Source organism: Rhinoderma darwinii, chromosome 9 (assembly GCF_050947455.1).
Source record: "Rhinoderma darwinii isolate aRhiDar2 chromosome 9, aRhiDar2.hap1, whole genome shotgun sequence".
NCBI classification, from domain to species: Eukaryota; Metazoa; Chordata; class Amphibia; order Anura; family Rhinodermatidae; genus Rhinoderma; species Rhinoderma darwinii.
In genome coordinates, this window is record NC_134695.1 from 5,864,014 (window position 1) to 5,889,527 (window position 25,514).

At 40.8% G+C, this 25,514-nt stretch overlaps 1 protein-coding gene across 3 annotated transcripts in view; it reads left to right on the top strand.

The window, feature by feature from the left end:
- LOC142660576 (inositol-trisphosphate 3-kinase B-like) overlaps nucleotides 1-25,514 on the top strand; it is a 98,106-nt gene that overhangs the window by 59,505 nt on the left and 13,087 nt on the right. For all 3 annotated transcript variants that reach the window (XM_075837204.1, XM_075837201.1, XM_075837202.1), the window contains exon 3: nucleotides 20,127-20,211. In XM_075837204.1, the coding sequence (XP_075693319.1) occupies nucleotides 20,127-20,211 (85 nt within the window). The remainder of the gene's footprint in view (nucleotides 1-20,126; nucleotides 20,212-25,514) is intronic.

A 25,514-nucleotide genomic window follows, 5' to 3' on the forward strand; every position in this document is an offset into this window, starting at 1 on the left:
TTTAATCCGGTGTTCTACCCATATCTATCTTGGCTGTACGCCCAGAAACAAACCATCCTGCAAACAAACCCCCTAGTTCCTGGTAGTACCCTCATAACATAATGAATTCGCAATTTCCAGTTTCTGCAGAACATCTGCAGATTATTACATTCCATAACCTTTCAATAATACCCAAAATATAGACTCGTTTATCCTTCTACCTTGAAGTAGTACATACATTACACTTATATAATTGATTATAGGTTGTTCTATACCATCACATACCCAACATATATTCTAATACATGTTCTTCTCTTCAGCATTGCACTCATTGAGGTCCCAGATACATTATACATATATTTATTCCATAACAATCCCTCCTTTTGTGATTTTACCAACACCTAAATTCCAATGCTACTTCTATCTCCTGATAGCAAGGCTTCGATCCATTTCTTCACTTGATTCACACAGGTATGTAGGTGGGGTAATCTCACAACACTCTTTCATCATAATGTATAGGCCTCTGATTGAATGCTTCCCTTATTTTGCAAAATGTATAACAATTGAAACATGTAAGCAATATAAACAATATTATGAAACATATCAAGGGTTGGAATAACACATGCAGTATCTTAGTGGCAATGGGGGAAAATCCTGTAAATATGTCATACCAATGATGGGCACTGGCATCTTTTATTGCTGACGATAAATTTATTACTTCCTTAGCTGCTATTGTAGCCAATATTTTCACTTTACTTAGAGTTACATTATGGGCTGCTATCAATTTCTTTACGTCTTTAGACTTTTGTAACACTTGTTTTAACTCTTCCAGTGGCAAACTAAAATTTCCATAGGGCAAAGGTTCAGGTACCCATACAGTGGACATTATTTCTTCTAAAATAGGCAGGAACACTATAGTTTGGTTCCCCCAAGTCAAATGCGTCACATTGTATAGACATCCTGAAAATGGTCCTGTGAGATTAAACTGGCTAAGGTTCTGCTTGTCGTTAGTTATTAGACATACATGCTGTGGACCTACTTCAATATAAACCTGTAGGTTAGCTTCTGGGATTATAGTGAGTGCGCATACATTATCCTGGTGCTGCATTAGACAAGGTTCATATATCCCTGACTGTCGATTACATACATATCCATGCTCTGTTAATTGGCACAAATCTATATTCCTCGTCTTATTTTGAGAATCTATGTGTGTTCCTTTCATTTCCAGGATACAATATTGTCCTAATAATGTCACCGGATCAATCATTACCATTGGCATAACAATAAATTTGCATAATAGAGTAGGATTTTTCACATTAAATGCTATTAGTCTTCCTGCGCACCATCTAGGTGGACACTCAGTATACTCAGGCTGGAACAATAACCACGTATCATTTCTCTTTCCTATGGGCAGAATGTCTGTCCATTACCTAACATGACTCTTATATGTGGCTTAAAACTATCTCTTAAAATTGTTATCAAGAATACAAAATATATTCTATTTCTTATTTCGCTATTATTCATACATAATATCATGCCATCAGTTTCTTTTATTACAATCGTAGAGTTGAGCCTCTCCTTGTTGCATCTTTCATAAATCTTATTTATCATTTCGTTTCTATTTTTACTGGTTGTATATTTCTGTAGATACTGTAAATCTGGTTCATAACAACAAAACAACAGCCGTCTCTTCTTGTATGCTAATGTTGGCTGTTTTGTCTGTGAAGGTACACAGTCCCTCCATGTGGTCCTTTTTTCCAAGTCCCTTCGGTTGTAGTCACATTTGTAGTATAACACGGGGCATTGGCCTTACAGGTGTAGTTACCCTGCTTTCTATCCACTGTTGCATTCGCCCACCCTGTCCTGAACTGTTCCAGTGATTCTGTACTGATTACGTGTACAGGAGTAGCAGTTCTGCCTTTTTGTATAAGAGCACACGCAACAACCGCCGCAACAACCGCAAAGATCTTCATTCTTCTGGCTGAAGAACCTTTTTACAATGACTGGCGTGAATCCAGCTTGCCTTTCCTTCGAGCTTCACTGAGGTGCTTGTAACGAGTAAAACTTGAAAAGGACTTGAAACGGTCCGTCAAATCTTGGGTCTAGACTTTTCCTCACGTGTCTTTTGACAACGACCCAATCTCCTGGTTCTAGCTTATGCGTCCTTTCAACTGAATCAGGATCTGGAATGGAAGCAAAAACTTGTGCATGCACCTTGGTCAATTGTTTGTTCAACGTTGATACATAATCTGTTAGTCTACCATACTGCATTTGGAGCACCTGTGGAAAATAACATCCTAATCTGGGAGCCGACCCAAATAAGATCTCATATGGGCTGAGACCTGTTCTTTTTGTGGGCGTGTATCTTACTGAGAACAAGGCTAATGGTAGACACTCGGTCCATGGTTTCCCGGTTTCTACCATTGCTTTTTGGATTTTCAATTTGAGAGTCCCATTTAGTCTCTCAACCTTCCCACTGCTCTGTGGATGGTATGGTGTATGTAGGGCTTGACTTATGCCTAGAGCTGACAACACATGGTTCATGATTTCACCCGTAAAATGAGTTCCTCTGTCGCTCTCGATCATCTCTGGAACTCCATATCTGCACACCACCTCGTTGATCAGTTTCTTTGCTGTGGCTACGGCTGTAGCTTTGGTGACTGGAAAAGCTTCTGGCCATCCTGAAAAGAGATCAATACAAACAAGCACATACTCATAGGTACCGACTTTTGGTAGTTGAATATAGTCTATCTGCAGTCTCTGGAACGGATATATAGGTCTGGGTGTGTGCTTCTGTGGTACTTTTACAGTTCTTCCAATATTATGTGTTGCACAGATCATGCATCCTTGTGTAAAACTGCTGGCCATCACACTAAACCCTGGGGCATACCACACCTTGTTTACCAAGTCCATCATTGCCGTTTTTGACTGGTGTGTCTCTCCATGTGTTATTTGGGCCATCATTGGGAACATTGTCTTAGGCAGGCACAGTTTATTCTGGCACTGCCAGAGGCCATCTTTTCGTAGCGTTGCTCCTTGGGTCGTCCACTTGTCTTTTTCTTCTTTTGTTGCTTGTCCTTGAAGTTTTTGCAGTAGTTCCGGGCTTACAGCTGGTCTTGTTTCCTCTGGATCTTTTATCTGATATACGGCTGCTAACACGGGTAGCTTCTGTGCTGCTTGCTTTTGCGGCTTGGTCTGCCAAAGCATTTCCTTTTGTCTCTGGTGAACTCACCTTAGTGTGAGCTTTTAATGTTTACTACTGCTACTTCTGTGGGTAACATCAGGGTCGCCATCAAATATTTTACAAAGTCTGCATTCTTTACAGGTGTACCTGCAGAGGTCAAAAATTGTCTTGCCCTCCATATGGGGCCATAATCGTGTGCAATCCCAAATGCATATCGAGAGTCAGTGTATATATTTGCTGTCTGTTCCTTCTGCATGTTGGCATGCTGCTGCCAGGGCCTTAAGCTCCGCTTCTTGTGCTGAGCGGGACGCTGGTAAGGAGGCTGCTTCTAGGACTACATCTTCGGTGGTTACTGCATATCCTGTAAGAAAAGATCCTTCTACACAATACCTTGAACCATCCACAAAGAGTCTTAGGTCTGGGTTTTGGAGTGGGGTATCTTTCATATGTGCAAAGCCCACTGTTTCCTGGGCCATAAGGGCCATACAATCATGTTCATCAGTTTCAGGCAAAAATTGTGACCATACTTTACCTACGTCTTCTCCCCCTTGCTCCAAAGGCAGTAAGGTAGCTGGGTTCAATGTAGTACAGCGGTGTAAAGTAACCTGCTCAGGAAGAAGAAGAGCACAGGTTAATCTCAAATGTCTTGCAGTGGACAAATGCTTCGGTTGTACTTGAGTTAGAATAGCAGTAATATCATGTGGTGGAAATGCCAGGACCAAATCTGAGGCCTTGTTTAACATTGAATTTACAGCAATGATAGCTCTCACACATGATGGGGAACCTCGGGCCACAGGGTCTAGTCTAGCTGAATAATATGCTACCGGGCGCTGCTGTGGTCCATGACTTTGTGTGAGAACCGCAGTGTCATGTCCATTTTGTTCAGTACAGTACAAAGTATATGCTTGCGTAGAGGTACTCCATGGATTGGTGTCACAAGCCGCTACCAAACACAACTCCTCCTCATTCAGCTGATAATCCAGAATACTTTGAGAATCTCACTTTTATCAGGTTCTGTAAATACTTGATTAATACAAAAACAAATAAAAATAAAACATTCCCAAAAACTTTACATCAAATTAACAATGTCCAGACAAGTTTTGTTTTGCCTTCTCCCTCATCTAAATCCATAAAAACTCGTGTGAGTGACGTCACATCGCCTCCTGTGTAACTTTGCTGGAGGGGGATGGTCTCTTACACATAAACCAAAATTGTACCTGATCAGTTCCTTCACCCTTCCCCCCTTTGTGGACTCTGCGAGAGTGATGTAGCAGAGTTCAAAACTACATCTCAACATAACACTAATTTAACCCCCTGTAATGTACAACAGCCTGAAACAAAAATAACTTTTTCCTGACAAACATTTGATCTTTACAATAACATAACTCATGTGTGAAATCAAAAATAAAACAATTGTAGTTAGTTATTCAATAAAACAGAAAATATTATCTCTGATAACATTAATTACTGCAAACCAATAAACTGTATATAAAAAAATAGGGAACGGTGGGGGGCACATACATTTTCAAACCCCCGTGTCTCACCGTATCTGTAGTTTAATACATCTGAATTAACATCAAAACACATGAAATCTGATCACATCATAACACATAAATATCGTAACTTTTATAACCAACAGCGCTTGCGCAAAAGAGAAGAAATGTATTTCAGTTTGTACACATTACTGATATATATATATCTCAGCAGTGCATATTGAAATCCCTTGGTCTCATCAGCCCTGCAGACTGCACCCAGTCAGCCCCCCTCCTCCTCCTCCCAAACACAACACACTTTAGGGGGGAGGGAGGGGGGTCACAAACTCATTTCTCACAACTTCTCACAATCTTAACACTTTCAATGCCGGCAAAACAACATACGTATCTGCAATCATTTATCACACCATTGTATAAGAATTATCTACGTTAATGTTTAACAGTACAATCTGACGGCCACCATCTCTATATTATGATGACGTGTTGTTTCATCAGTGAACTAAAACTGGAACTTCTGTAAATAGAAAAGACACTACAAATGACAAAATTAACAAGGTGATTATTTCATACTGATTTGGTTGGGCCGGGCGTGGCCACATCAGGGGCAGGGGGGGGCAGCCTCTCCCCTTGGAAACAGTGCGCAGGGGGTTTCCCACCAACAATGAGGACACACTCAACATGAGGTACGGACGCCATTACCGGGCGTCTGCTGGTCCTGTTCTCTAATACATACAATACATTTCTTATTCCTAACTTCCTCTTCTGCAAATCCCTCTAAAGCACTTTTCATCAACTTTCTACCTTCCAACTTCCCTTTGTTCTCCAGAATACCTTTTGCCCAATCTGCGGCTTGGAGCCGCCCTCCTCTTTTTCCCTCTGCCAGTTTTCATGCCTTGATCAGGGCAAGCAACTCTGCACTCTGTGCAGAATGTATGCCAGGATCAAGGGTCTCATCATATAAGACAGAGGTGTCTGGTGGTTTGGCTGTGAAGGACTGCTTATACATTATTACATTTATCACTTTTCCTGATTCAATCTACAAAATGACACAAAGTCATACAAAATATCTATATCAGCATTTAATGTTGTGTCCATTTATTTCAAGAACAAGATTACATTTCTTATATCACCAGCAGCTGTTCTTCACCTCCACCTTCTCTTGTAACACTAGTTGATTCTAAATTATATCGTATGGGAATTTACTATAAGGTCATTTGCAACATTAAAACAACTACTTCTTCTGACACTTTTCTCAATGCTTCTGCTTTCCCCTGTAACTTTTTATCTTTCAACCATCCACGTTTTGTGTCACAACATTCATTCCATTTTTCTGCGTCTAACCGTCCATGGGATTCTAGACCACATGCTTTCATTAAATTTTTTTTTTTTTTTTTTTATTTATTTATTTATTCCCTGCGTTGCCTTTTTACCTTCTCTTTCTGCTACTACCTGTTTGGCGGTTTGTCCTTTGGGGTGCTCATCTCATACTCTTGTTACAGATTCTAGCTACTGACAGATGAATTCCATTCTCATCTATTTTAGACAGTTTCTAGTTTCCGTACTTACTCTTGTTACAGATTTTAGCTACTGATAGATGAATTCCATTCTCATCTATTTTAGACAGTTTCTAGCTTCCGTACTTACTCTTGTTACAGATTTTAGCTGACAGACGAATTCCATTCTCATCTGTTTTAGACAGTTTCTAATTTCCGTACTTAATAGGGACACCAGTTCCCCATTGTCTAGTTATAAGTGGTCGCCTATAGGCAGACCCTAAGTTATGTAGGGGGTAGTTTTCCTGATAGGTGAATTTCTGGATTTACGATCCCCTAGTAAGCTTACACCCTTTTAACAGGTGCTTGCTCACCCATATGCCATACCTCAAACTCTCGTTTGCCGTGACTGTTTCCCATAGCCCTGCTATGATGGAGGGGACTCTTACCCTTCTCTCTCAGTTTTTATCTTCACTAACAAACACTATGGCTATTGGCTGTTAGGGAAAGTCCCACACTACCTTTCTCACCTATTTTATACAGTTACTTATCCCCTCAAAACCCTTTTAAACCTTCTTCTACTCTGGCCAGAGAATTAAATTCCTTTTATAACTAGCTTACTTTCTTCTTATTCACTTTAAACACCACTCAAGGAGATATCCTCCACACCATAACAGTAATATGACAAATATTCCTGATCCAAATAATAAGGCAAACGTAAAATCAAGCTGTTCATTTGACATGCCGGATTATCGGATTGCAGAAAATTCTGGAATTTTGAGCTGAAAATCAGTGCATGATAATCCCCGCAAGTACCTCAATGCTGTACACACATTTTCGGCATTTTTCCGGATTATCAGATTGCACAAAATTTTCGATTTCCGGGCTTAAATTTAGCCTATCATAATCCCCGTAGTCACCTGAAGCATGTACACATGTTTCTGGTCATTTGCCGGATTATCGGAAGTTTTTTCCAAAAACAATTTCCTTATTCTAAAATGCATTTGTGACACAAAACTGGGTTTCTACAACATTCATACAAATACTGCCATGGAGATCAGGCACTTTATCCTGAGGGTCGGATTACATATAGACTTGACCAGATTTTTACACTAAAAATACCCTCATGTGGCCCCTCTATTCCTCAGGAGTACTACCGGGAAGGTGACCTACCAGACAGGAAGGTGCAGAGCAGAGTTTGTAAGAATTAAGTCTTCTTACCTTGCTGCAGCTGTGGTCTGCCCGTTCCTTAGTCTGGAGAGTCGCCACTCTAGTCCCGGGAGATCCCCTAGGTGGGGTGCCGTCCTTCTGGTCAAGTCCCTGTTTCGGGCGCCAATTTCTGTGATCCCAATGAGGTCACGTTACGCCTTGATCTCCATGCAGGTTCAAATCAGGTGGGGGGGGTGCGAGCTCGGAGAAGCAAAGACACACTGAGACGTTTCTCAAGGCAAAAATACTTCTGACTTTATTTGCAGAGACACAGAGTTTATATAGTAAAAATATCATATAATTACGTGCAGACACGTATACATTCTTGTGGTTTCTTTCCTCATTATTCTTATCTCTACGTACATTATTCTTATTCCTTACATCTAGTTTTTAATCCGGTGTTCTACCCATATCTATCTTGGCTGTACGCCCAGAAACAAACCATCCTGCAAACAAACCCCCTAGTTCCTGGTAGTACCCTCATAACATAATGAATTCGCAATTTCCAGTTTCTGCAGAACATCTGCAGATTATTACATTCCATAACCTTTCAATAATACCCAAAATATAGACTCGTTTATCCTTCTACCTTGAAGTAGTACATACATTACACTTATATAATTGATTATAGGTTGTTCTATACCATCACATACCCAACATATATTCTAATACATGTTCTTCTCTTCAGCATTGCACTCATTGAGGTCCCAGATACATTATACATATATTTATTCCATAACAACCGCTTCTTTCATCTTTGTGGTCTCCCACAATATTATGCTGCGCTTCCTTAAGTGTAACTCAATTTAGCCTCTGGATATTGAAGAATTCATGCAGGTACACATCACATCCGGGCTTCACTGTCTGCGTACATTAGGATTTACGAAGGTGTATAGAAGTTTCCTTAGGTTTTTATTATTGTGTATTTACGCTTTTAAGTTTTTATTACCCGCTCTAAAAGTATAAAGTCTCAAAGTCTTGGATATGTTTTGTACCATATTTATTGCAAATTTAATTGGATTGACATGTATTATAGGCTCACTTTTGTTCAACCCACTGGAATATTTTAGGAAATTGCCTAAATAGCAATGACCTAATATTGTATTATTGCAGTAGTGGTAGGAAACATTTCAAATTCTCTGCCGTTGCCTTGTCATTTCTTCAGCAGGCTGTTGGTTAGGGTGGACTGTAGTCTTTTAATGGAGTCCTGACTGAATTCCTTTGTAAAAATGGCTTGTGTCTGCTGAGAAATTCATAGGAAAATTGTGCAGAGTAGAACCCTCCTTTATTTATTGTTGTCTTTTACAATCATAACTTTTAAGGGGTTTTCTGGTTTAGAAACCCCATTTTCAAATATCTTATTTGGAAATTGAAGTTAATATAAGGAGTTTCCCTGTTTAGGACCTTAGCTAGAGCGAAGACAGTCTACAAAAATAGTCTCTCACGCCGGAGGACCCAGCACATCCATGTGTGACACAGACAGCCTATTGATTTCACTGTTAATTTGTAATGCTTTGTTTCCCCCTGCAGTGGAGCTGCAGGAGAATTGAACAGTTGTTTCCGATTTTCTCCAATAGTTTACAGCTAATTGCTTGGAGTCCCAGCAGCAGGATCATCTTATCATCGGGGGACCCTTCTAACAAAAAGGGATTATCCAAATTGGACAACCCTTTTAAGCAATTGTCTATATTTCTGGTCGGTTCTCTTTAAGTACAGCTCCACTTTACGTATGAGTATATCTTCTTTCCCTTTAATTGCTGATTAAAAGTATCTACCTTTCCTGTTTCCATTCCCTTTATCAGTTCATAATAACAGAGCTTATCTTATTGTACTGGTTGAAGCTCCGCTGTGAAAGTGCAGAGACATTTTGTATGGAAGCCAGGAAGTTTAATTTTCTATTATATTTTTATGTACAGAAATTCATCAGATCACAATGAAGTTACGAATCTGCAGCGTTGGGCAGTGCCCTTTTGTGTGACAAGATTTTATTGGTATCTATGTGATGTGCCTTGTTTACTAAGTGTCTTAGAGGATTAGTTTGTTTTTAGCAATTTCCACCATTCTACCAAACGTTCTTCTCAATGTTTTTTTGCAGGTATAAAATATCCACAGATATATTATTATACTGGCTTTGCACAATGAATATGATTGCCTAGTATACAATATTTAAAGGAAAAATCTAAGAATACCTATTCTAATACCTACTATGTAATGAAATCCAGCGCATTGCATATGATGGGAATTGTAGTACCCTAGAATCCTTAATAATCAAACTCAAGAACAATCATGTAATTCCCAACTATTCTTCATGTATATAGTGTATATTGCAGTTGTGCGGAGCAGCTTCCTTTTACCCAGTTCACTTCTGTGGACACTAAATGGTTAACCCTCAAGGCAGCACAATAAGGGAACTCCCTGTGTATCCGGGGAAGTCTCTGCCCTCCCTCCGTGTGTCCTGTATCTGACAGCTCAGACATTATATAACAGTTTAGTGCTAAAGGCTGTTGTTGGATTCTACTTCACATTGAATACAGCAGATGCAGTACACCAAGTTACATGTACACAGTGATGACCTGAGCATTGTGCATATTCATATTGCACATATGTTTTAAAGGTAAAGGGGGCCATATAGAACATGTGTCCCCCAAACGAAACATTGCACCCCTTCAAGGGGATCCTCTAGCAACACATATCTCCTAGCATGGTGGCATTTACCAGAAATGGTGACCTGTAGGGTCTCCGGTATGTTTAATAGTGTTCACATCTGTGATGTCTTTCTTTTCGTGTATGTTCTGTATGCGAGTATGAAAGCAGAAGTCACGGCTGTACAAACAGACCCAAGGAGACAGGCGGTACGGAAACTATTCTAATTATATAAACACGTGGAGAGGAGGGAGATCCCTGCCTGACTAGGAGAGAGCCGAGACATCCCTGCATAAGAGAGAGAACACATTGATGATAGATGTGGTTATGGTGGCTTATAGGCAGCCACGCTGTATTTAATCGCTTTTTTTTCTACAGTACGTTAGTTTTACTTCGCATAGTTACAAGGCTCCACAATAAACGATATTGGACCCCCTTCCTTGTTGATGTAGCGAGTTTGAGTACTTGGAAAATGCAGTTGTCATAGGCATCATTGATCCTGCTGCTAGTCTCGCCTGATCTTTGGCTAGGTGCCGTAGAGACATGAGCTACATATTAGCTCCAGTCAAGATTCTCTTGGTGAGAGGAATGGTTTCCAGTCCCAGAGTATCAATAGTCCTTACAATCTATGCACACTGTTCTCGGATCTCGCCACCAATAAGCATCCCATTTGAGTAAAGTCAGATCACTTGTAGGTCTCATGTACAAAGGCTCAGTGATGGATCCGTAATATGACGACCATAGTCTACTATGGGCCTGTACTGTACCATTGCCTGCCTCCAATTTTATATGGAGGCACACAGATTTTTTTAAGGGGTGGCAAAAAATCCTGGCATGCTCCATTGGGCACCGTATTACAGAGCTTTCCCCCCTAGAAGTATTGCCTCATAGACGCACCATACAGCATGTCATGTATCGTCTATGGATCCATAATAGTTTGTACCTCCTCTACACAAAACTGTAAATAAGATCTTATTGGACTAAATGGCATCTAGAATTTTTTGTTGTGAGATTATATGTGACATTCACCCGTCAGCTTCTTGCTTATTATAAAAATTTGGCAATCAGGATTGAGCCAATAACTGGTGACTCACATTGGGTCAGGTCTTTTTCTCATAAATTGCCAATTTCCTACATGCATAATAATAGGAGTTATATTTCCAGAACAACAAAGCACGACTTTTCATGTAGACAAATAATACTATGAGTATCATGATATAATACGCTCACATGAAAAATTAAGTTCATGCAAAGGCCACCGGTATTATGATAAGATTCCATTATTAAATTATTTTAAAACAATAGTAGGAACAAGGAACCAAATATATTCATTAGGCACAAGTTGGATACACGCAGGGTTAGTAATTTGCAGCCTACATTACTGTTTGTTTTTTGACAAACAATAAAAAAGAATAATTCTGCAGCATGAAATAAATGCAAACATAAACTCATCATCCATGTGCCAACCAGTGTCCACCAAAGAATGTCAACCACAAATGCCCTATAACAATACCAGTCAAAATACCCCCCAGACCAGTGCCTGATACAAATGCCAATCATGCAGTGCCAATCACAAATGTCCCGCACAGCCAAAGCCACAGAGTAAATGCTCCTCTTTTGGGAAATATTGTCATGAAGACTTATTTGTGTATATACTAAGCTAAACTTTACAGCCTAGCTACTCAAGTCTTCGAACAGTCTTATTTTTTCAGATTTTTGAGATTATAAATGTTTCTTCTAGTGTCTAACCAAAGTATTTTTTATCTTCCGCTAACTTCTAACTCTTCTATAATAGGTCCACCCTGGGTCCTGTGGTTATAATAGTACAGTATAATCCCAGCTTGTATTGGATCGCAAATATATGGATGCACTTACCCAAATGAGGGAAATGTGCTAATTGTTCTGGTCCTATAAGACTTTGGGGCAGACTATTGGAATTGTGAGGCTGTTTGGTTCCATATTATAGAACCTTTATTGTATTTATCTTAGTTACATTAAACCCCTTTCTAGCACAATGGTCATTATTGGATAAACCTGCAAAAAATTATAACACTGCAGTACTGGTCCATTCTCACCTTGTGTGGATAAGTTTGGAAAAGTAGACACGGAAGGATTTTAACAAGAAAACCTACAAATGACCTCATACAAAAACCAATGCAGTACAAAAGGGGCCCCTTAGTTACAAGTAGACAACCTATACGGAAACAAAATGGATCAAAAAAAGACCAAGAATAGAAAAATAGTAAATCTTTAATATATATATATATATATATATATATATATATATATATATATATATCAGTTAAGTACAATACATAGTAATACAAAAACTTAAAAAAAAGGACAATATACAGAAAGAAATATAGCAAGGGCAAGATGGAAAAATACCTAGTGGTATGCAGAACAACCACCTACAGTCACTGCTAAATCACTGTAACAAATGCAATAAGTGAAATATGGAAATAATATCAATTATAATGAATAAGCAATACTTCACAAGGTATACAGCTAAACTAAAAACTAACAACTAAAAAGTATAAAAAATGAGATATATGCATGTGTGATATACACAAAGGACCCCTATGTATGTAAATAGAGAATTATATACATAGACCTGCAATAGATAATAAAGGTGCAGAAAACAACCCAAAAGGTCCCTAATACACGGATCAGTCAAATATTGACCAGTAAGTCAGTCATGCATGATATTGCACCAAAGTGCTGGGGATATAAAAGATAGGGGCAGCAAAACATCTGTCAAAATAGCAGTGGAGCTGACATACCCTGAGACATGATAGAAAGTGATGGTGGCGATATAGGTCGGCAAGAGAACCTTGACGCGCATTTCGCCCAAAAGAGACCGGCTTAGTCAGGAGGCTAATTTACAATAAAAACCCCGGGGTTATAAAGGAAGAAGTGAATAATTAATGTCCCTCACCTGCGTTCCCATGCAAATTGATGCAAGACCCGCATGTTCCATACTGTTACATACCCAGAGCGCCGTGCGACGACGTCACAGAATGATGTGATGACGTCAGACAAGAGAAGACATGGACGTCAACGCTAGGCGGCACCTAGGGATGAAGCGCATACAGCACATGCATGGAATCGCGTCTGGTGAGACGCCTACTACTGGGGGAAAGAGGAATATGTAATATTAAATGATAACTAAATGTGTGCCGCTGTCAATATATATATATATATATATATATATATACATATATATATAAATTTATTATGCATAAGTAATAACCTAATGATATAAAATGCCGTAAGATACCAAAAACAAAATAGACTATACAGTATATAGACTGTATACAGCACATAAGATGCATAGATCGTAGTGCATAAGTGAACAAAAAATATAAGTAACACTATAAAGTGACTGTGTCTGTGTGTATATATATATACAGTCTATATACTGTATAGTCTATTTTGTTTTTGGTATCTTACGGCATTTTATATCATTAGGTTATTACTTATGCATAATAAATGTATATATATATATATATATATATATACATATATATATATATATATATATATATATATATATATATATATTGACAGCGGCACACATTTGGAATTGCGTTTTGAGTGCTGCTGCTTTTTAATTTGTATATATATATATATATATATATATATATTTATATATATACAAATTAAAAAGCAGCAGCACTCAAAACGCAATTCCAAGATGGTCTCAGGTGCAAGCAGGTAATCCCGATCCAGGGGATATAGATCAATATTGAAGAAAATCCCACAGCACTCCGTGTTAGTGAAAAAAAATGGTGGTTTATTAAGCCAGCACAAGCTGCAACGTTTCCATCCTGCTATAGGACCTTTATCAAGCATTGCTATAGCAGGACGGAAACGTTGCAGCTGAGTGCTGTGGGATTTTCTTCTATATATATATATATACATATATATATATATATATATGTATATATAGTGACCAATAAGGTTACAAAAAAAACATGCTGAAGGGTCACAAAAAAGACGTGCAAAATGAAATATATATAATCATAAAAATAAAAATGTGAATAAAATATAATATATACAATAAATATATGCCAATAAAACCATACGTGATAAATAATGATAATGCATCCAGATGGACTTTAAGGGTATGTGCACACACACTAATTACGTCCGTAATTGACGGACGTATTTCGGCCGCAAGTCCCGGACCGAACACAGTTCAAGGAGCCGGGCTCCTAGCATCATACTTATGTACGACGCTAGGAGTCCCTGCCTTGCTGCAGGACAACTGTCCCGTAGTATAATCATGTTTACAGTACGGGACAGTTGTCCTGCAGAGAGGCAGGGACTTCTAGCATCGTACATAACTATGATGCTAGGAGCCCGGCTCCCTGCACTGTGTTCGGTCCGGGACTTGCGACCGAAATACGTCCGTCAATTACGGACGTAATTAGTGTGTGTGCACATACCCTTAGGCCCAGTTCACACAGAGTTTTTGACATGTTTTTTGATGCGGATACCGCGCCAACAAAGTCTGAAAATGCCTCCTATTAATTTCAATGGGAGGTGGAGGCGTTTTTTTCCCGCGAGCGGAAAAAATTGCTCACAAAAGAAAGAAGCGACATGCCCTATCTTCGAGCGTTTACATCTCTGACCTCCCAGTGACAGGCAGAGAAAGCGTATTTCGCTGCGTTTTTGCCCGTGGCGCGAGCGAAAAACGCAGTAAAAAATGCGGCAAATGGCTTGCAGGCAGACCAAAATCTGCCTCAAAATTCCAAACTGAATTTTGAGGCAGAATTTTCTGCCTGCAAAAAACTCAGTGTGAACATAGCCTAAGACTCAGATGGAAATCACAACTCACATGGAGTTTAGGTGGACAGGGTGGACCATGGTGTCCCCCTAATCTCCATGTGAGTAGTGACATCCATCTGCGCTCCATCTTAGATGAAGTTGGATGGACGTGATATAGCTTAGATGGACATCGTGGCACTATTGGGCTTTTCTGTTCTTGTGTTGTATGCATAGATATAGCCTGTAACATCCTTTAGTTTGGCATAGCAAGAAAGACCATTCCATATTAAAAATTGTTGATCCATAAATATTACTTTAGTTAGTCCTAAAATAAACCTACTAATAAAGTTAGTAGCTATTCATTTCCATGATGCATCAATCTTATAGATTTCAGCAGTCATCAATCAAGGCTGAAATATTCTTAGAAATGAAGCCTATAGATACATATTATGGCTGAACTAGGAACGGGGCCTCCTGACATCCTCCTCATGATTTTTCTTTCTCACGCTTGTTGGTTTATGTTCCTCTCTGGTCTTTTTCAAACATGTGGCTCCCGATGTAAATTTCTTCAATGCGAATCTAACGCAAGTCATGGCACTAGTGATGAAAGATGTGTGGAATCCGGCTGGGCTTAGCGGCTCACGCTCTATTTTATATCCTTTGTTTTATGTGTTTAGGGCCTTCAATAGAACCAGGTTTGAGACCCCTGTCTATAGTTTAACTTTATCAGATCAATAACTGTAGTACATTGAGCTTTGTTAGCACTAAGTTCGTCATAGGTGAAGAACCTGATTATGTTACTCTTCCTGTCTTTAACTCTTTCATTCTCATTCATTCCGTACATGTATATAATTTATATTTCTATGTTACGTAATTCCTTTCAATTATACAGATGACAAAATTGTCCCACTTGTAGCATTATTTTAGCAACTGCATATTCAAAGACCTGCACTTCTTTTTCGCGGCCGCGTAAAAAAACGGCCCGTCGGAACAGAACTACTTTTTTCCCATTGAAATCAATGGGCAGATGTTTGGAGGCGTTCTGCTTCCGATTTTAGGCCGTGTGAACATACCCTTATTGTTATCAGGCTTTTCTTGAAACAGATCACTAAACACCTAAAAACATACAGACTTTAAATAGATAGGAAAGATCAAACTGCAGAAGGCTAAGTTGAAACACTTAGGGTATGTTCACAAGGGCTATTTTCGGCCGTTTTTCGGTCCATAATTGGACGAAAAACTGCCAAAAAATCGGAAGCAGAATGCCTCCAAACATCTGCCCATTGATTGCAATGGGAAAAACGGCATTCTGTTTCGACGTGTCGTTTTTTTACGTGGCCGTTTTGAAAAATGGTAGCGTAAAAAAAAGTAAGCGAAAAAGAAGGGCAGATCACTTCTTGGGCCATTTTTGGAGCCGTTTTTCATAGACTATTGAAGACAGCTCCAAAAATGTCCGTAAGAAACGCTGCGAAAAACGCGAGTGGCTTAAAAAACGTCTGAAAATCAGGAGCTGTTTTCCCTTGAAAACAGCTCCGTATTTTCAGCCGTTTTTGAGTTTGCGTGTGAACATACCCTTAGGTAACACAAACTCAAAAACGTCTGAAAATACGGATCTGTTTTCAAGGGAAAACAGCTCCTGATTTTCAGAAGTTTTTTATGCCACTCGCGATTTTCGCTGCGTTTTTACGGCCGAAAAACGGCCAAAAATAAGCCGTGTGAACATACCCTTAAAGAGTACTTTTCAGCAGTTTTGAGGTTTCAAAGCTTTTGGCAAGATGATATAGGGGAGCGGAAGGGCATTTTAAACGTACCTTTTTTCTCAGTCATACAAGTTGCATGACCAAGAAACTGACGATTGGCGGTGGGGTTTGCAGTGTGCAGTGCAGGAACACTTGCACATCAAGTCCCGCCTCAGTGGCACTTGCGATCGCCCCGCTGGTGGAATTAAACATCACTTTCTCGGTCATGCAACTTGCATGGCTGATAAAAAAGGTGAGTTTAAAATGCCATTTCGCTCCTTTATATCGCACTGTCAGACCTCAAAACTGCTAACAGGTTCCCTTTAGGGGGGATTCACACGAGCGTGTATTCGGTCCGTGCGGGCCGCGTGGTTTTCACGCGGCACGCATGGACCAATACAAGTCTATGGGGCAGTACAGACAGTCCGTGCTTTTTGCGCAGCGTTTGTCTGCTGCGCAAAAAGCGCGACAGGTTCAATAACTCTGCGTATTTCGCGCATCACGCACCCATTGAAGTCAATGGGTGCGTGAAAATCACGCGCACCACACGGAAGCACTTCCGTGGGACGAGCGTGATTCGCGCAACAGCAGTGAAAAGGATGAATGAAAACCGAAAAGCACCACGTGCTTTTCTGTTTCCGAACATCCAAACGGAGTGTCTTTGCGATGAGCGAAGCCAGACAAGCGTACCGAACTTCACCGGGTTCGGCCAAACTCGTTTTGGCCGATCCCGGCAAAAAAATTATTGGTACGCGACGTCAGGAGATAGTCACTGTCCATGGTGCTGAAAGAGTTAAACTGTTTCAGCACCATGGACAGTGACTTGCGATCCCAAAATACATTAACCTGTAAAAAAAAAACGAAGTTCTAACTTACCGATTACTCCTGTCTCCTTCCTGCAGTCCGACCTCCCGGGATGACACTTCAGTTCAAGTGACAGCTCCAGCCAATCACAGGCCAAGCACAGGCTGCAGCCAATCACAGGCTGCAGCGGTCACTTGGACTGCTGCGTCATCCAGGGAGGTGGGGCCCGATGTCAAGAGAGGCGCGTCACCAAGGACGCGTCACCAAGGCAACGGCCGGGAAGTTCTCGGTAAGTAGGAACTTTATCTTTTTTTTTTACAGGTTTTTCGCTGTTGTGTTCGGCATTCACTGTCGAGGGTGCTGAAAGATTTAGCTCTTTCAGCACCTTGGACAGTGACGGGCGTTGACAAGCCTCATCTCTATGATGCCGGCTGCGCGAAAATCACGCAGCCGCGCATCAGACACGCATGACACACGCAGCTGTCAAATGGTTTTTGCGCTCGCAAAACGCTGCGTTGTTTGCACGCGCAAAAACGCAACGTTCGTGTGAATCTGGCCTTAAGGTGGGCATACACCTTACATACTGTAGCTGTTGGCCAAATGTTCGTTCAGGAAAAATTTTCTTGTTCAGAAAGCATAAGATGAAGAATTCTGGACACAGTAGTTTATAATGTCAACTTCCTACTACTTGACCCTAGAAACCAGGAAACATTTGTGTTTAGGAGATTGTGGCCAATCCTTACTATGATGACTGAACTCCATAGTGTGAACAGTTTCTATTAAAATAAGAGGAAATAAACACCAGTTCTTAGGTTTTCTAATAAATTCTGATGACGTATATTACGATCAATTTCCCTTTTTCTTCACAAATATTAGAATTTAATTTCTGTACAACATGGAGCTGGCATGGACGAATGTAACACTTTGTTCTCCTCCATATTGTTGTACTCAACTTGCTTGTTTCATGGACTTTTTTTTTAATCATAGTATACTAGTCTATGGCAAACGTTACCTCACTTCAAGGCTTAAGTGACCCTGCACACCCATTAAGGGGGTTTTACACAGGACGATTATCGGGCAGACGAGCATTCATATAACGCTCGTTGACGATGATTCCCTGTGTAAATAGGGCAGCGATCAGCAGAACAACGAGCAAACACTCGATCATCTGCTGGTCGTATTGTTTTGAAAAGGTGAAATATTATCGTTGTCGGCAGCACGTCTCCCTGTGCATACAGGGAGACGCACTGCCGACATGATAATAATGTATGTATGGGGACGAGCCATCGGAGTAACGAGTGCTCGTCCCCATCCATAGCTCCGTGTGGCAGGAGCAAGCGAGCACCAATCAATGATGTCTTGTTGATCGGCGCTCGCTGCACCGGCCGCTTATTGGTGTAAAAGTGCCTCTCAGATCTCTGTAAAAATAAGTTGGGCCTGTATCTTTTCACCGTGCACATAAAATACTGAACTGTTTTTGCCCATAAGGTCACCATGGGCATTTTGTGTTGGGTTAGTAAACGGCGAGCAATGTTAAATAGAGTATTACTTATTAATAATATGTCTTCTCAATGTACAGAAAGTACATGGTTCGCTAAGATTTCTCTTGCCTATCGGTCAGGGGAGCGTTGGTCTTTATAAAACAGAAGCTTCCTGGGGTATATAGTCTCATTGTTATCCTGATACCATGACACCATGGCTTTATTAGTGCTCACTGGTGTCTTTTTTGGGCACAGAAATTTTGAGGAAGAATTACCAAAAATGATATTAGGAAACCATATATCTGATGATTATATCAAACAATGTTTTACACATACATTTCTCGTAATCACTTGAAAGAGTTTTTCAGATCAGCGTCCTTTCAGGTTGTAGCGTGTTCATCTGGGATTCCATTGCCAAGTAACACAAAAATATTACTCATTTCCATTCCTCTGATGTTCTGTTATTATATATTAACTGTTAGGCCTCCTTTACACACAGAATTTTTCTGGCGTTTTTGAGGTTCTATAGAGAAGCCTATGGGGAAAATGGCTGAAAAAATACCACCATACCCAGAGTGTGCTGCGTATGGAAAAAAATGCCACTGATCATAAAATTTACTCAAAAATGGCACAAACCAAAACGCAGTTGTGTGCAGTGCAATTGATATTTTACTATAGACTTTAATGTAACATCTGGCCGCACTTAATATTGCATGAAAAATGCAGCAAAAACGGCATTAAAAATGCCACAAAAAATGCACAAAAACTAAGCAAAATGCTGTGTGTGAATCCTGCCTTAAAATAGGAATAAGAGGTAAACAGTATAGGTGGAGTTAAAGTTAATGACCTCCCCCCAAATACCAAAATTGAATTCTAAACAGATCCAATGTTCCATGCTGCTTTCTCAATATTTCTGTACTTATTTTTTTTTTTCTAAAAGAAGAGTTCTAAATTCCCTGCAGAGACATAGGGATAAATTATACAATTCTGGCCTGTTCACACAGAATTTTTTGTCACGGTTTTTGACGTGGAAACCGTGCCAAAAAATGGCCGAAATCTCCTCCCATTGATTTAATTGGGAGGCGGAGGCGGAAAAAAAGGAGTGTTATGCCCTTGCTTTCATTCTTTGGTGACGTCCAGCGATCTAGGAATTACAGTTTTGGTTGTAACCCTTTAAATTCCGCATATACTGTTACTTTCATTGTCTTTGAGAAATTGCCCATTTTACTGGTGACATATACATAGCTGTAGAAGACCAATATAATGGAGGTTTTGGATCCTTGGTTCTACAAATTAAATCTAATTATTCAATCATTGCATTTTTTTAGACCAAATCATGGAAGACTTTCTTCACTATGGTGCATTGGTCCCTCCGTCGGCAGAATTCCTGGGTGCAGCTGGCTGGTCATGAAGGTACAAAGATCCAAAATTGAGACTAGATGCCTCTGTGATGTTGACAGTGTCAGTAGATCATTGACAAGCACATTATTGTTTACATTTTAGGCCTTGTTCACACAGTGCAGATTTGCTGCAGATTTTGCATGCATTTTTTATGCCAAAAGCAGAATTGGTTCCAGGAGAGGAGACCGTTTAGGGCCTTCCTTTATATATTTCTTCTCGTTTGGTTCTGTTCCTGGTTTTGGCTTAAAAAATACTGGCAAAATCTCCAGCAAATCTGCACTGTGTAAACAAGGCATTTTTACGTAATGCTCTTTGTAATGACAGTGTTGATTTAGTGCAGAGGGAACAACTTTGCGTAGCAGCTAGGTTTGTTTCACATTATATATTCACCGTATATTCCAGAAGAAGCTTCAGAATTTTTTAATCCCTGGTTTTACATATTTATTTTAAAATTATAATGCATTTGCAAACTCCTGTATGCTAAAACATGATCTGTGTTACTACGACACTGGCTGTTGTTAGGGCAACACTAAGGCCCCATGCACACGAACATTCTTTTGCGGCCGCAATTCCCCCGAAAATCCACGGCACAATTGTGGCCCCATTCATTTCTATGGGCCGGTTCGTGCATGGCCCAGGAGCCTGGACCGCAGAAAGAACGGACATGTCTTATTATGGCTGTGTTCTGCGGTCCAGGCTCATAGAAAATAATGGACCCGGCCATATGCATGGCCCGCGATTTGCGGGCAGCTCGCGGGTGACACTCCGCGGCCGGCCGACCCGAATATCACGGGCGTGCACATGGCCTTAGGGTATGTTCACATTCTAAACAAAACACGGCTGTAAAATACGGAGCTGTTTTCAAGGGAAAACAGCCTTTGATTTTCAGCTGTTTTTTAAACCACAAACGTTTTTTGAGGTGTTTTTTGCGGCCGTTTTTGGAGCTGTTTTTCTATTGACCCAATGAAAAACGGCTCCAAAAACAGCTCAAGAAGTGACATACACTTCTTTTTCCGGGGCGTTTTATGCGCTGTTTTTTCAAACGGCCGTGTAAAAAAAAGCCCTGTTGGAATGAAACGCAGTTTTTGCCATTGAAATCAATGGGCAGATGTTTGGAGGCGTTCAGCTTCCGTATTTTCAGCCGTTTTTTGGGGTGTTTACTGCCCAAAAATGGTTGAAAATAAGCCCTGTGAACTGTGCCCTAACAGCAGGCTTATTAAACAGACAGCCATGGGGTCCTTTCTAGGTCACAAGGGCTGATGGCACAGGGGTCCCCCAGTCCACACACTGATAACCTGTTGACCACGATCAAAGAGGGGAGCCCCCTTTGATCATGCCATTGTCACTCTTAATTCCTCCGATCCTGGCAATTAGAGCAGGAGCTTGGCTGTCATTAGAGAGGCGAGCACCTCCTCTAGGACAGCATTGGACACCTGTGCAGGACTTTTTCTACAGTACCATAAAAACGTGGCACTGAAGAATAAGGGTATGTTCACACGAGGGCGTCCGTTACGGCTGAAATTACGGGGATGTTTCAGCCTGAAAACATCCCTGTAATTTCAGCCGTACCGGCATGTGCAGGCGCTTGAACGCCGCGTCAATTACGGGCGTAATTAGCGCTGCTATTCATTGGAGTCAATGAATAACGGCTCCAATTACGGCCAAAGAAGTGACAGGTCACTTCTTTGACGCGGGCGTCTATTTACGCGCCGTCATTTGACAGTGGCGCCTAAATTTACGCCTCGTGTGAACAGACAAACGTCTGCCCATTGCTTTCAATGGGCAGATGTTTGTCAGCGCTATTGAGGCGCTATTTTCAGACGTAATTCGGGGCAAAAACGCCCGAATTACGTCCGTAAATAGGCCGTGTGAACATACCCTAAGGCCCATTAACTCCCACCATAAAAAGGCGCATTGGCGTTCGTTAATGCGTCAAGGGTACTAAAATTTCACAGTCAGAAAAGACTTTTAGATTGTAAAGTATAAGTTCCCTTTTGAAGACCAATTTAAACTTTACATCTAGACATACACTAAATGGCCACTTTATTAGAGACACCGGCCTTTTCACCATTGGAGCTTCCCAGTATGAAAATTAGACACCTGACCCTGGAATGCAGCTTGAAATCAGTGAGACAGTTTTCTGTGGATCAGTTTCAGTGTGAATCCACATTAGAATGGGAAAATCGAGTGATCTGATCGACTTTGAACGAAGCATGGTCATCGGTGCTAGACTAGCCGGGGCCAGTATTTCAAAAACTGCCAACCTTGTGGAGTTTTCTCATGAAATCGTTTTGAGAGTAGTTTGAGAATGGTGTGATCCAGGGAAAAACATCCGGTGAAAGGGGATCCTGTGGACATTAAACAACTCGTCGACAATAAGGGGTCTGAGGAGGATGTCATGAATCGTTCTGACGAACAGACGGCGCACAATCAAGAAAATTGCAGCTGAATACAAGGAGATAGAAAGGCAAGAGAAAAAAAGAGCGCAAAAATTGGATCACTGAGCGGTGGAGAAACATTGCCTGGTCAGATGAATCCAGATTTCTGTTGCAACATGCTGATGGGAGGGTCGGAATTTGGCGCAAGCAGCATAAATCGATTAACTCTTTCTGTCAGGTGTGAACAGTTCATGCTGGGGGAGTTATGGTGTGGGGAATGTTTTCTTGACACACCCTGGGTTTGAATGTAGGGCTTACCTAAGCATTGCGGCCAACCAAGTTCATCCCTTTATGACAGCTGTTGACCCTATGGCAGAAGGACATTTTAGCGGCAACTGCGAGAAACTTTCCGCGCCAATATTCCTGCAGAACGATTTCAATACCTAGTGGAATCTATGCCATGATGAATTTTTGCAGCTCTGAAAGCCAGAAGAGGTGCAACTCACTACTAGATGGGTGTCTCTATTAGGGTATGTTCACACGGCCTATTTACGGACGTAATTCTGGCGTTTTTTCGGGCGTTTTGAAAGCAATGGGCAGACGTTTGTCTGTTCACACGAGGCGTATATTTACGCGCCGCTGTCAAATGACGGCGCGTAAATAGACGCCCGCGTCAAAGAAATGACCTGTCACTTCTTTGGCCGTAATTAGAGCCGTTATTCATTGACTCCAATGAATAGCAGCGCCAATTACGCCCGTAATTGATGCGGCGTTCAAGCGCCTGCACATGCCGTTACGGCTGAAACTACGGGGATGTTTTCAGGCTGAAACATCCCCGTAATTTCAGCCGTTACGGACGCCCTCGTGTGAACATACCCTTAGGGTATGTTCACACGGCCTATTTACGGACGTAAATCGGGCGTTTTTGCCCCGAATTACGCCCGAAAATAGCGCCTCAATAGCGCTGACAAACATCTGCCCATTGAAAGCAATGGGCAGACGTTTGTCTGTTCACACGAGGCGTATATTTACGCGCCGCTGTCAAATGACGGCGCGTAAATAGACGCCCGCGTCAAAGAATTGACCTGTCACTTCTTTGGCCGTATTTGGAGCCGTTATTCATTGACTCCAATGAATAGCAGCGCCAATTACGGCCGTAATTGACGCGGCGTTCAAGCGCCTGCACATGCCGTTACGGCTGAAATTACGGGGATGTTTTCAGGCTGAAACATCCCCGTAATTTCAGCCGTAACGGACGCCCTCGTGTGAACATACCCTTATAGTGGCTATTCAGTGTATATATGTAACACTATGAATGGGTCGATAAATAGACTCCAAGCATATATAGGTTACAGGCTAGGTAAAGTTTAACAGGCCAACTTCCCCCCATAATGTATCGGATAGACTGCTCCGAAATATAGAACCATACCGAAGAAAAAATAGAGCATATAGGGGTTTTCTGTGGGCGACACAGCACGGACGTGTATTGATATCCCTTACTCCCCTCTGAAATGGGTAAGACTGCTCTGCTATAACTACTCACTACTCTCATTACTGATCCTCCCGGTGTGACTCTCTCTTGACTTGATATTACCTTTATGCCTATATAACTGAGAGGACACTGTGGATGATCAGTATACAATCCACATGGATATAATATACTATAACTATTCCCGTGGGTAGTGTATACTGGTTTGCGGTATATACCTTTTCGTTTGTGTTACATACAATCGTTCCGTGCTGAATGTCGTACCATAGTACTAGTACTAGAGTCTTTGAATGATGTGTTTTTAAATGTATGTTATTTTGTATTAATAAAACTGATATATTCTTATATACTCCTGACTATATGCTCTATTTTTTCTTCGGTATGGTACTATGAATGGGTCGCCTGACTTATCTTGTACTGATCTTGAGTAACAATATGTCTTCCAGCCTAGAGTTTCCTTCAGAATTCTGCGGGCTGCTGAGCACACAGTCACTGTCTACACAGATCTTGCATGGGAGATTTGCGGTCTAGGATTATTATTATTTTTGCACAGTAATATCTAGAAAATGCAGTGCAGCAGAAAACATTGCATTGCAATCTCTAGTTACTACTTAACTTAGGTAGCATATTAGGGCCTGTTCACATCAGCGTTAGGGTTGTGGGTTCCGCTAGACCTTTCCATTGGAGGAACCCATCAACGGAAAGGCAAGTGTTAACCATAGCTTCCGTTTGCATTACCATTGATTTCAATGGTAATACTTCCATTGCAAATGGTTTCCGTTTCTTTCCATTCCGTAATGTTTCCGTTTGTTTGATGGAAATAATACCGTAATCGACTGCGCTATTGTTTCTGCCAAAAAAACGGAAACTCCATTTGCAACGGAAGCATTACCATTGAAATCAAATGCAAACAGAAGCTATGGTTTCCATTTGCCTTTCCGTTGATGGGTTCCTCCGACGGAAAAGTCTAGCGGAACCCATCAACGGAACCCTGACACTGATGTGAACTGGTCCTTATACCGACCGGTTTAAATAGCAGTGCTTTTCTCTCTCATACTGCCTCACCCTTTATCTTGTATTAATCTTGAGTTACACTCCGTATTATTGTCCAATCACATCAGGAGCTGCAATCTGAAATCTGCTAGTTGCACAGCTGACACTATGCGGACAGAAATACTCCTATGAGTTTTTTTCTCCAATGCAATGTTCTCTACTGCACTGCATTCAGGTTTTTTTTCTATACAATATAATTGTACAATGTATGGAGTAAATGTTACACTTCCTAAAGAGTAAATCACTAGAGCAAGCTCTATTTAGACACCGAAGGGGTGTACAGACACTGAGGAGATTTGACCTCTGAGGAAACTGATCTAGAAGACTTGCTGCAAATCAGGATCAGTACAAGATAAGCAAAGCATTTATAATGTTACACATATATGGCTAAAGTT